Source organism: Choloepus didactylus (assembly GCF_015220235.1).
Source record: "Choloepus didactylus isolate mChoDid1 chromosome 11 unlocalized genomic scaffold, mChoDid1.pri SUPER_11_unloc3, whole genome shotgun sequence".
NCBI lineage: Eukaryota > Metazoa > Chordata > Mammalia > Pilosa > Megalonychidae > Choloepus > Choloepus didactylus.
Window position 1 is genome coordinate 2,089,319 of NW_023637580.1, and position 13,459 is coordinate 2,102,777.

Below are 13,459 nucleotides of genomic sequence, written 5' to 3' on the forward strand. Positions count from 1 at the left end.
CTATGGTTACATGCCTCAAATTAATGGTAATTGTATTCAATGTGAACGTTATCAAAATGAAAATGATTAAATAATCCTGACAAGGAGAATTTTCTGAAATAAATGAAAGTACGTAATTTTGCGAGACCAAGTTTCTTTTAAAAAAATGTTTTTTGAAGATTAAACACTTTGTTTTGCAAATAAACAACAAAATCTTGATGATCCAGAGCACAATGTTTATAACTTCTTCTCTAGAGGATAAAAACATTCATGATGAAAGAGGAGGCAAGAGCGCTTATTGATACAGGGAGGAAGTTGGTAAATTTTCTGTAGGAAAGTAAGATATTTCAGACCCTGCATTCCAGCGACCCCCTTGAGGTCTTAAATATATGCCTAGGGTATTGGAAATGGAAACTGTATATGTATTTGGTGATTTAAAACCAAGGAATTTGAGGTCCAGATCTCAGGGCAGAAACAATCTCATGGGACCCACAATTACCAGTGCATGGGTTGGTTGCTAGAGGGTAGACAGGTCAGGATTGCTTATTGTATGTTGAACTGGAGAAGTACCTAGGAAGCCCCTGAGAGGAAATGAACAAATTCTGTAATATCCTTGTGATCCCTGAAAGAGTTTTTGGAATGACGTGGTATCTGAGAACCCTGGACCTCCCCAAGAACTCAATAGCACATAGCATGGAGTGAGGCCATGACAGAGTCCTGGAGAGCCAGATGGGACAGCAAGTAGGTGGAAGATTAGGCTAAGCTCCAGAGGGATTTTGAGCCAGCAGAATACTCGTAGAATTTGAGGATTCCTTAACCAGTGGCACAATGCTGCAAACCCTTCAGCAGAAATACTGTGAAAAAAACAAAGGGTAAGGACCTGGGTCCCTTAGAAGGGACTTTCCTGCTGAGAATAATCAGCCTGTTAACCCTGTATAGGAACTTGGTGAGATCAGAGAACTCAAACATGAAAAAAATTGGAGCTCAGTTCCAAGAGGAACTCACAGTTGGCTCTGAGGAGACAGCAAGAAGGACTTTGAATATATTGGGTTCTAGCAGGTACCACACCTGTCTTCAGGTTAATCACAGATCCATCAGTAGTTTCCTTTGGGTCCCTTCATGATCAACAAAATAACTGTTAGAATAAAACTTAAGTAAAACTTGGTTAGATTTCAGAAGAGTTTTATTGAATCAATTCATGAATTAGGAAGACTCCAATAGCCATGAGATAAAGAAGAATTTCACTGAACAGAGAGAGCAATAGGCTTTTGTAGACAGAAAAAGCAAGTACATTGTGAGGAAATTCTAACTGATTAATGCAGACTACATTTCCCAGTATGGTTAGTGCAGTTGGTTGCTGATGTAAGAATAGAGAGTTCGTGACAGCTTATTGTTAGATTTAAATTCTGTTTTCTGGGTGAGCTGGGCATTTACAAGGAATAGAAACTTACTTAGGTATTTGTTTTGTTGTCATGGGAATTAACATGAGAGCCTGCCCTTGGGTCTACTAAATTTTATTTATCATCTTTGAACTTGCTACTACCTAGACTGTATATTTTATTAGAACCTCCATTGAGGAGAATATCAGGGGCTCCAAACACTTAAGGATAATCACGTCTGCCGTAAGACTTGTTTGGTAAGGCTTTGTGTCAGGAACTTGAAAATCTCAGTTAAAAGGATGCAGGATTAGAGACATGGCTAGTAAATCTTTCCATTTCAGCTGCCAACTGGTCTCTAGTCTGAAGATCCTTGAAGATAGTTAATGTGTATTTAAACCTTGCATCACCTGCATGTAGCTCAGGGAATAAATGTGGAGCTCCATGTTTATTTCATGTTTGCCTTAAATACCAAGGCTTTTCTGTATCCCTTTGTTGGCCTTAATGTCATAAGTTTGTATTAAAGCAGTAGTACAAACTTGGAGAATGTGGGGTTTACTCAATGGCTATCAATCAGAGTTAAGATGTCAACCAGTATTCTTTTCTCAATCCATGCAGTTAATTAACAACAATAACAATAACAATGAAGAAAATGGAATATACAATTATTAAGAGAATAACCCAGTTTCAAGAGCAGAGCTGAGCTGACAGAGCTAAAATGTGACCGTTTCTCTAACTTTTTTGTACCTCTCATTCAATAGAGAGTGTAGCAGATCTGCCATTTCCATTCCACCTATCATAGGACTTTGTGGTGGTTAGTTTCTTATGTCAACTTGGATAGGCTAAAACACCTAGTTATTTAGTCAAACACTAGTCTAGATGTTGCTGTGAAGGTATTTGTATATGTGGTTATCATCTGCAATTAGCTGACTTTAAGCAAAGGAGATTATCATAGATAATGTGGGTGGGCCTCAATCAATGGAAGGTCTTAAGAAGGAAACCTCAAGTTTCCCAGAAAAGATGAAAGTCTGATGAAAGATTACCATATCAAATCTTTTAGTTTCCAATCTGCTGGCCTGGCCTAAAGATATAAAACCTGCCAGCTCCCACGTTTGCCTGAGCCAATGCCTTAATATATTCTTAATACTATATGGTATACACACGTACACACACACACACACACACACACACACACACACACACACGTTAAATTTATATGCAATATGCCTGAGCCAATGCCTTAATATATATATTGTATCGGTTCTGTTTATCTGCAGAAACCTGACTGACTGATTAAATATGGTTGTAGATGAAAAGAGTCTTAGGGATGAGTTTTCTAAAATTGTTCTGGAGCATCAGAAATTGGTTCTCTATCTGATTTATTTTAAAGTCATTAATAATTCTTATTTCTACTGGTAGCAAGGGCCTGGAGGGCATATGAGCACCCAGAATGGCAATGAAATCGGCTATGCTGGTTCCGATGACGTTGAAGGGAGACTTCTTGCTAACATCAGAATGAACTACCCAGGCTCTGGTCAGAAAACTCCCAGGTCTAGAGAAGACAGGATATAAGCAAGCATTACCAGTTACAGGGCACAGCTGCTAGAGCTGAAAGTGGCAAACTGAAACACTGAAGACTTTAAAGGGTCGGTAGAGACAATGCATTGCAAATACCATCACAAAGTGTTTTGAGTGTTTATGAAGCATTAGAAACTTATTTTCTCTGTAATAGAATGCAAGATCAGGGGAATTGAGTTGCTTCCTGTCTCCAGGATTGTCTTTAATTTTTAAACTATTTTCCTGCAAGGCTCTTATATATATTTGTGAATTAATATCTGTAACTGAATCTACTTTGTCATGTTACCATTTTCACACATCATGAGTTTTCACTATTTGTTAATACTTTCAGAGACAATTGGGCAGAAAAATCATTGATTTGGTATAGATATTTCACATAAATTTACAATTATGTCACATTGAAATTAAAGTAATTGAATATTTTACCCCTAATTTGGATGGCCACACATCCATTATTATGTAGCGAATGCTCTAATTATCTGTTACTGTATATTTCTTAGAATAAAATAGAAAAAGCTTAAATTGATTTTTTCCTTTAAAATTTTAATAACAGGTTCACTAGTAGAAGATGCAGACATACATGATGGTTTGGATTGTAATAAAAATTTCTGAGGTTTTTCTTTTTTGGGGGGGTTTGTTTTTGTTTTAAGAAAAGAATGTTTGTACCCATGGGTTTAACATTTCTGCCATACTGTTGGGTTTCATTTTCCCTATGAAAGTTGAATGGTTTCATTGTTCTTTTCTTTTTGACCAAAGTTTAGTCCTTAACTCCAAAGATTTGGTTTAAACATTTAGTGATAACCTTAAGATTTTGGTACATTTTCTCATTAGAGATGATATGCTATTAGGGAATATAAGATTATAAGTGATTCTCTTATTAATTGAAAGTTATTTCGCATGACATGGATTGATATAGCTTTCATTATTTTCCAAACTACAAAATGTTAACTTTTAGTACTTTTAAAGTAAGAATCTGAATTTTTTTTGAAAAGGACATGGATCATGCTTGCAATTATGTGGCAAGAGAGATATGCAGATATCACCCTTTGGTATCTTAATCAATTAACATATAAAAGGCAAGGTTCCAAGTGACCATGTATTTGATATTTAAGAACATTTTTCAAAGCTAGGTATGATGAGATGGGTAGAGTGAACGAGAAACTTTGGGAAGAAAAGGATAAGCTCAGGTTTTCAAATTCCCTTTGCAAACTCTGCAAAAATGATATGAAAAATTATATATCTGCTTGCAAGAAAACTTATCTCCTGTTGCCATAGGGCTGATATTTCTGAAAACAAAGTACAACCTTCAACCATGAGTGGCTCACTTACAAGAAAACTGAAATCCCATACTTGCAGGTTATCTGTTTTTAAAGCAAGGGCTTTGATTGAGAATTAATGTGGTCCTAAAATGTTGAATGAAAACATCTGGACAGATCCTGATGAGTTCAGTTAGGGGGTATTGAAGCCCTAAATTCTCTGAATCTCCGTTGCCAGCAGAAATAGTCCTTCTACCCCTGTCTAAGCTAACCCTACTTCTATCTGAAGACAAGGTAATTTACCCTGATGGAGTTGCTTCGCAAGATACTGCTAAGTCATTTCAGGAACAACCCCACACTGCCCATCTCTGCTTCTAGACCTATAACTAGATTTAAGCCCCAGCTGTTTACAAAGAATGAGGCTCAAATTATAACCCATTATGAGGTGCACTGCATACCAAAAGAACTGTGCAACTTTTCCAATTTTTTTTACTAGCAAAATCTGGGTAATACACACTGGAATGGGTATTAAGGATATGGAATAGTAGTTGAAAGATCACAAAGTTTAATCACACCTAATTTTAAATACTACTGAGTCCACTAGAATTCCTAAAATGAACAAGGTTTACAGCCATCAGCATTGCTGACAATGTCAAGAAATTAAAACTTACATTCATGGATGATGGAGTGTAAAATTGTACAACCAATTTGAAAACTTTTATTTAACTTAGTCATACCTCACCCAAGAGAAATAACTTACAATCAAAACAAGGAAGCTATAGCAGATTTAGTTATAATGACCCCAAACTGACAATGGCCAACATGTGAGTCAAAAACATAATGGATACATATACAAAAATACATCTATAGAATGGCACAGTATCAAGTAATAAAAGTGAATAAAACTCTGGATATAGTATGCAGGGATAAAGTTGAGTGAATGAAGCAAGAAACGCAAAATTTAGTTTCTGTTCCAATGAAATTTTAGAATTGCCTGGATTAAAGCATGTTGATAAAAATTATACCAGTAGGTGCACATGACCTTGGATGTTTCACTGGAAAAGAGCATCAGGATTATTTCTGAAGGAACAGACATTTTGTCTTTTGATAGTAGATGTGAGTTATATGAGTGTATGTACTTCTCAAGACTTGTTAACAGTAACAGTATGTCTTTGATGTATTTTAATAAGAGTAAACTATACATCATATCAAAAAGTCAGCAATTAATCCTCAAAATTGCTTGACTACTTAGTTAATTCTTTCAAGAAATATTTACTGGGATATAGGGTGTTGAACATTTTACAAAGTGGGTGTGATTTACAGATGTTGATTCTTCCACAATTTGCAAATGAGACTGAATGAGACCAAAATATGAATATTGATACATATTTCCAAAAAGATAGATAAATAATATATAGATATAAATGCATACAATGTTATGCATTCACTCTGAGATATCACACACGGTCACTTTGGATAGCCTTCAAAATTGGGACAAATCAATCTTACTCATGAGTTAAGGCAATACACTGATACATACATTTCTGTAAGGCTTCCTTGACCTCATTGTTCCTCAGACTGTAGATGAGGGGGTTCAAATCAGGGGTGATGATAGTATAAAAAGCTGACACAATCTTATCATGGTTTGCTGACCTGTAGGTTTTGGGTCTCATGTAAATAAAAATTGCAGCTCCATAAAAGAGTCCCACCACAGCCAAATGTGATGAGCAGGTGGCAAAAGCTTTCTTGAGGGCTTTTGTAGATCTCATTTGGAGAACAGCAGCTAAGATGAGACTGTAGGAAGTCAGGATCAAGGAGATTGGGACCAGAAGCATTAACACACAGCAGATGTACATGGCATACTCAAAGACAGATGTGTCAGCACAAGCCAGGTGCAACAGTGTGGGTGGCTCACAGAAGAAATGATCAATCTCATGTGATTTGCAAAAAGGGAAGCTCAGGGTAGCAGCAGCCTGCATAAACCCATCAGCTGCTCCCAGAAACCAAGACCCCAATGTCATTCTCAGGCACAATTGCCAGCTCATGAGGATGGGATACCTCAGAGGGTGACATATAGCCACATAGCGGTCATAGGACATGGCTGCCAGGAGGAAGGACTCTCCACCATCCAAGGTGAGGAAGAGAATGATCTGTAGCCCACAGCCAGCAGGGGAGATGAACTTATTTCCAGTCAAGTAGTCAGCAGTCATTTTGGGCACAATGGTGAAAACCAGCATCATGTCCATGAGGGAGAGTTGGCTCAGTAGAAAGTACATGGGTGTGTGAAGGTGGCGGTCCTGGTGAATCAGGAAGATCATGAGGGAATTCCCAATCAGAGAGTTGAAGACAACTGTCAGCATCAACACAAAGAGGAAGAGGTGGGCTCCTGTGATGTTAAAGAGTCCTAGAAGAATAAAATCTGATGTGTGCTTTCCGTTTTCCATGATTTGACAGGAGTAATGCTGTAAATAAAAAAATATAGTTAAGACAGTTTACCAGGGGCTAGTGTTTGGTGGAAAGGGGAGTATTCAAAAAAGGAAACACAATTTCTGTTAGGGCAGATGAAAATTTTGGGAATTAGATGGTGGTTATGGTAGCACAATTTTGTGAATGTAATTAACGTCACTGGATTGTACATATGAAAGTAGTTAAAATGGGAAATTTGTGTTGACTATATATTACCAAATTAAAATATTTTAAACATTTAAAAAGGCGAATTTTCAGATTTTACAATGCTCCATTGGAATTACTTATGTCTTGAAAAATCACTATGATGAATATCATGAAACTAATATTACATTTTTCATTTGCCATTTGCTAAATGTTTTCATACTTACAAGATTTCCATGAGAAGTAGTCTTCAGGGTGAGTAGTGATTAAATGATACAATGAAGAAAAACAATAAAACTCTTGTTAAACTCCCATTTCTATGTAAATATCATTTAGCTGTTTCAGATACCAAAACATATGGACAGGAAAAATGATTTCCAGAATTACTAATTTATATTTGTGCTTGCCATACATCATTTGTAGTTAATATTCTTAGAAACAAATTAATCTAATGTTTTTGAGTACATAAAAGCTAGGTACTTGACAATTCAGTTATACATCTTCAGTTATACAATTCAGTTATGCATATAAAAACACATTGAAACCTACCAAAATCATGTAATTTTTCCAGACAGGGATTAATCCTGCAAGAATATTTTTCTTTCCAAAGAAAGGACTTATTTTCTTAGATATAAGACTTGGGTGTACTGTGTCTGCATATAGAAATAAAACTTAATTTGCAAATGTTTGTAAATTTAGTTTGATTTCAGAGTTATACTCCAAAAACAAAAATGAATTTCTTAGACTCTTTTCCCCATAATGAAAGACTACAATATCAACTGCACACTTTCATTTGATGTCAATCTGTACTATACCGTGAGACTGTTTCCCCACACAGTCACAAAAATAAATACATTTCAATAGGCAAAATTGAAGCAAACAAAACAAACACAAGTATATTAATTTTTATTGAATTGCATGTCGTATCTTTGCACATAAACATGTTGAGATAATGAATCAGAAACAAGGATAGTTTACTCTTTCACTCCCCAAACCTTTAAAAAAAAGGGAAAATAATTAAAGCTATTAAAATAGATAGAAATCCCCTATAGCTGGTAAATGGTGGAGAAAGCATATGAAGACTACATTGTTTTACTGTTTAAAATTTACTCCTTTCATCTTTGTCTTCTGTTTCCTCACATCTCCTGGCCTTGCCATGTTCTACCGTGTTCTCAGCAAAAAACACCCTAACTTATTGAATGGTGGAAGAAGATTCATACATTATCAGAGAAATGTGATTTTTTGTTGTATCTAAATAAAGTCCAATTTTTGTTCAGTTGTAATTCAAAAGTGTCCCTGACTAGATGTGCTCTACAATGGAACCCTCACTTTACACGTCTGTAGTGCAGGCTGTAGACATGCATATTCATTCATGAGGAAGGGAAGAATATCCTCCGATTGCCACCCAAATGTTAACATGAATTATATATAACATTCACCCAAGTTCAATAAGTATGAATTTATTTGCATAGTCATTATTTTCCTATGCCTCAAATTCATTAGTGAAAATAAAATTGTACATAAATGTCTCCCTTTGTATTTAAACATATGTATAATACATATTTACATGATATATATTAATGTTATATATTTACAGAAGACAATAGTTTTAATTATAGTCTCATTATTGTAAGATGACATAAAATGAATTCCAGATATTTGAAGTGAGTTATTTAAAACCATACCTTACATAGAGTAAAAATGCTCAACTGGAGGGACGTCCTCTAGAGTCTAGACAATGCATAGTTTTTCACTGAAACAAACATTTATTTTCCTACACTATTGATGAAAAATGTTCTCTAGGAAAGATCACTGTATCACAAAATAAGTTTGGTATCATTTCATTTGGCTGATCATTTACTTGGTGTGGCAAGAATGAGAATTTTCCATAGAAGCAACCTTATTTGCCTATGTTGAAGTTCTATGAGGAATCTCAAATTGGACTTTAAAAGCCCCTAAAACTCATGAAACTATAATTTGGGCCAATTCCTCTCTCTTAAGCTGTCAAAATAGCCTAATATCTTGGGTCTTCTTGAAAGTGACCTTTCCATAGTCACAAATAATGACCTTTAACCTATGAACCAGTACAAGGCCAGTTTTCCTACAAGGGTTTTCTATGTATTGTCTTCAGAAAGCTAACCTAAGTTCCTTAAAAGTGGTTCATCATATTTGAATCTACAGGTCATAAACGAGAATTAGTTTTATTGCCATCAGTTATCTAGAATTTACTCTATTGGAAAATGAGTTTCATAGAATAAGAATCAGATGTCCCTGTAGAGTGTTTTCTGTAGTCTAGACAAAGCCTAATCTTCCAAGTGTCCTTGCATGTAATCCTATGTATGAATCCTCATTGCATCAAAGGTTTCCGCAACAAATTCTACTAAAGAACAAGCAAAAGAGTATAAATTCATTTATATTAGGTTACCTACTTAGGAATTAATATTCTTAGGTAAGATTTTTAAAAGTATAATTTAAATATTCAGAAGGGCATAGAGTTGTGACCATAAAATTGTTAGTATATAAAGAGATTTAGAATAATTTAGTATTTAGTATTTAGATTTAGTATTCCTGATAATTTGCATGTGCATGTCTATGAGTTTCTAAATCATACATTTCCATGATATTCCACATTGGAGAATCAGCAATATTAATAGATACATAGATAAGCAATCAGATGGCTACTTTGATAGAATATAAAGAAACTGTTGACTAGAGTGCTTGAATTTTGGTTTAGAATGTGGTGGATGTATTCCACTTCATTGAATAAGAAAACTGAAGAGAGTTTGGGGTCAAAACTAGATCCAATTCTAACTCTTTCACATTCTAGTTATTAGTGATTGTAACTCTCAGAGACTGTACCTTATGAATAAGATGGTTACAAAGAGATGTGGATTTTTACAAGGTATATATGAGATAATACGTAGTGACTATTTAACAGATGTCTGAGCAAGTTACCATTGAACAGTTGCTGTGAATTCTCCCATCTTCATCATCAACATTGTCATCACTATCAACATAACCACCCTTGTTTTTACTTACAAACTTGTCACCCAATAAGGTTATACAGCGATGTAGTTTTCACAATTCCCCCATACACACCACACCCTTTTGATTCTCACAAAAGCTCTTTCAGGTTGCTAGTGATGATGATTGCACTGGAAGTTTATTGGTATTTGTAGAAAGCATAAAATAACAATTAAAACCAAATGGTAAAAAGACAAAACACTGTAAGTTGATGCAATTTGTCTTTAGAGAAAAGTGAACAACAGTGAAACATTCACTAGTCCTTTGATTGCCTGCATTATATCAGAAGTCATCTTTTACATTTAGAAAGATTTCATTTCTCCACAAAATGGTTATTTTAGCCATTCTGATTCTACCTTCAAATAAGTTCCATTTTTATATTTTCATATAAATCTCAAAGTATAAATTCAATCTTTATAATATCCAGGTATTTAATTAGAAAGAGAGAATTCATATAAGGCAAATAGCAAGTAAGAAGCAGCAATAAGATAACCACAGATGCCATGAACTCCTTGTGACTCTGGAGAAAAATAAATGCTGGTAGAAAACAGGAAATTATACCCTCGACACAACTGTTAATGAGGATTGGAACCCTTAAGTGTTAGATGTATTCACCTCATTTTCTGCATTATTCTGAGTGATAGAGTTAAAGCTGACTCCAGGGTGTTTCTTCAGTATCTCTTCCAGTGAGCTGATCTCCTTTCTGATCAAGATAGCACATATATGAGTTACTTCATACATACTTTCTGCCTGTAGCACATACTCTAAGATTTCTGTCAAATAGTGTTGAAAAATGCAACCAATGACCCTCCAACTGCACTTCAAAATTCCAATTCTGAACTGCACCATCTTTTACATAGACTATGCTACTCATTTCTTAAACTGATCACATTTTGAAAGAACAGATAATCAAATCTTGAACATATGAAGAACAAAAGATGACACTATTGATCATTAAAATTTAGTGATTCAGGAAAGAACAACTAACAATTGACGATTTCTCTATATTGTGTGATTATGTGATATATTTTAGAAATAATAGTATACATGAGAGCACAGGTAAAGGATCCAGTAGAATGTATGGTTTCAAGGATGATTAAGTCAATGACCTCAACTTAGCTTTGAAAATGTGAGAAATATGAATCATTCAATCAGAGAACTTTATTTGAGGATAGTTGGTGCAGAATTCCAGATACAAGCAGTTGCATAACTGAAGGCATGAAGAATTGAACATGTAATCACTTCTTCAGATAACTGCATTCACTTTAGCCTGAAGAAAAATGAAATTTTAGGAAGAGGATGCCTGGATATGGTCTTGAAGTTGTAGAAATGGCTGTTAAAAGCAAGAATTATGTACTGTACAAACAAAAGTGGTATCATTAAAATTTCTTTTAATTAGATCAGTCCAGGAGATATTTCAAGTAAGTCTGGCTTTAAAGTGAGAAATAAGAGTAAAAGAATTGTGCTGTGATGTCCTGGTATCACAATCATCTCCAGATTCCACCAGCTGTGAGAACATACAGCTGCTGGAAACCTCCACAAGAAAGCTCCGTCTCCAGAAATCTGAATTCTGCAGGGCCCTTGAAATGGAAAAAAGGGGAGAACATTCAGACTTTGCCACATTTCTGCTGCCATACATTTTTCATTTCTGAAATGAAGGGATGGTCTTAGTACCCAGCTCTGGGTCCCAATTGGCCATTGGCCTTAGAAGCATCAAAACTTATGTTTCCATAACAGGTATCCTGGAGTTATCTGGGTGAATCCTAGGGATTCACAATGTCTGTCATGCCAAGGGTTTCTCTCTTCTGCTTCCATTCATGGTCTACATCCAAATAGGTGAGTATGAAATCTTTGCAGCCTAACCAGATGAGAAATCAAAATTTTCTACTTTTTCTAAGCCCCAAACTTACTTCCCCACACACTATGTCTAAATCTAACTTCTGACATATTCTTATATTTCATTCATAAAGACCCACCTACATGGATGCTGAGGGGATCAGCAGAAAGGCTAGAAGACATATGCTATACTTTTTGAATCTGAACTCTGTGCACATGCCTTAGAAAAAAACTTCAATATCTATTATTTAACCAAAATAATCATTTTCCTGCCTGACTTATAGCTATTGCTGAAGCATCCATCCTAGGCTCTGCATTAGACTCTTTGTCCCAGAATTAATTTGCAATTTGATTACTCAAAGTCAGCACAAAGCAAACACAAAGTATGACATGAAAATATACAGCTGTTTGTTTCAAACTTTACTTTATCATTTCAATTAATTTTTTATCTGTCTTTAAGCCAGGAATGTAACTTTTCTTAATTTTTATACATGACTGAATTATCATAAACCTGTATTTTGGAGACTAGTGGAGAACTCTATAACCATTCCCAGAAGATATTATCTGAGTCACCCTTCACAGGGCCCCTAATACCTCCTTGCATCTCGGGCTGTAAATAACAGGGTTGAGCATGGGGGTGGGTTGGTGTAGAAGACAGCCAGAAGCTTATCATTTGTTGGAGATCAGAGGGATCTTGGGCATAGATAAGTGTAAGCAAAGGGTGTGCAGTAGAAAGTCACCACAGTGATGTGGGTACTAAATGTTGAAAAGAACTTCTTCCTCCCTTCCACTGACTGCAAGCAGTGAACAGCAAGGAGAACCTGACCATAGGAACATGTGATGCACATGAAAGGAAACATGAGGAAGAAGAAGGCAGTGCTCAAAAGCACTGTGTACTTGTAGACTCAGTTATCCATACATACAAGTGTCAGCATGGTTGGTACATCAGAGAAGGAATGATTGAAGTCCCTGGACTGGCAAAAATGGATGTGGAGTGCATATGCAGTATGGGTACAGGCATCAATGGAATGCCATTAATCCAAGATCCTGTCATCATCAGCACACATATTCTTTTGCTCATATGAATGACATAGTGTAGTGGAACACAAATAGCCACATAACAGTCATAGGCTATAGATGTCAAGAGCAGAGCTTCTGCACCTGCTAAAGTCAAGAAGAAGAAACTCTGAACCCCACACCTAAATGATGGAAATAGACTTGTTTCCAAACAGATAACTGGACTCCATCTTGGGGACAATTGTGGAGATGTAATTCAGGTCCACAAGGGAGAGTTGACTAAGTAAAAGATACATGGGAGTGTGGAGATGGGGGTCCAAGAGGATGAGGAGAATCATGGAGAGGTTGCCAATCAGAACAGTTAGGAAAATGAGAATGATGACAGTAAGGAGAAACAGGCTAATTCTTGTTGGTGGAAACAACCCTAACAAGATGAAATCAGTTGTTTGATTATAATTCTCCATGGGCTATACCTTGGTTTATCCTAAAAGAAGAGAGAAATATATGCGAGTTAAATAAAGAATAAGGATCAGTCTATTTAGTTTTTTTTTTTTTTTTTTGTTTAACTTCTGGTTTAGTCCAACTGCTGATTTTCTATAAATGTACACAACTCTCAACATAAATAATTAAATATACCTATTTTGAAGAAGAAACCTCATTCTATTGTACAAAAATATGAGGTAACAAGCATTTACTTCCAAAATATTTTGTAACAAAAGAATAATAAAATAAAACACCTGTTACTAATTTAAGAGTATGTGGTTGATTCTCTGCCCTTCATAA

At 35.5% G+C, this 13,459-nt stretch overlaps 1 protein-coding gene and 1 pseudogene across 1 annotated transcript; both read right to left on the reverse strand.

Annotated features, from left to right (window-relative positions):
- Window positions 1–5,694: 5,694 nt before the first annotated feature.
- On the reverse strand, window positions 5,695–6,633 carry LOC119524664 (olfactory receptor 2T8-like). The gene has a single exon (XM_037823356.1). It carries the CDS (start codon window positions 6,631–6,633, stop codon window positions 5,695–5,697), a length of 939 nt encoding a protein of 312 aa, XP_037679284.1.
- A 5,551-nt stretch (window positions 6,634–12,184) lies between these two features.
- On the reverse strand, window positions 12,185–13,140 carry LOC119524636 (annotated as a pseudogene).
- Between the last annotated feature and the right edge of the window lie 319 nt (window positions 13,141–13,459).

Coding starts and splice junctions, on each gene's coding strand:
- LOC119524664 (XM_037823356.1), bottom strand. CDS start 6,633: ATGGAAAACGGAAAGCACACATCAGATTTTATTCTTCTAGGACTCTTT.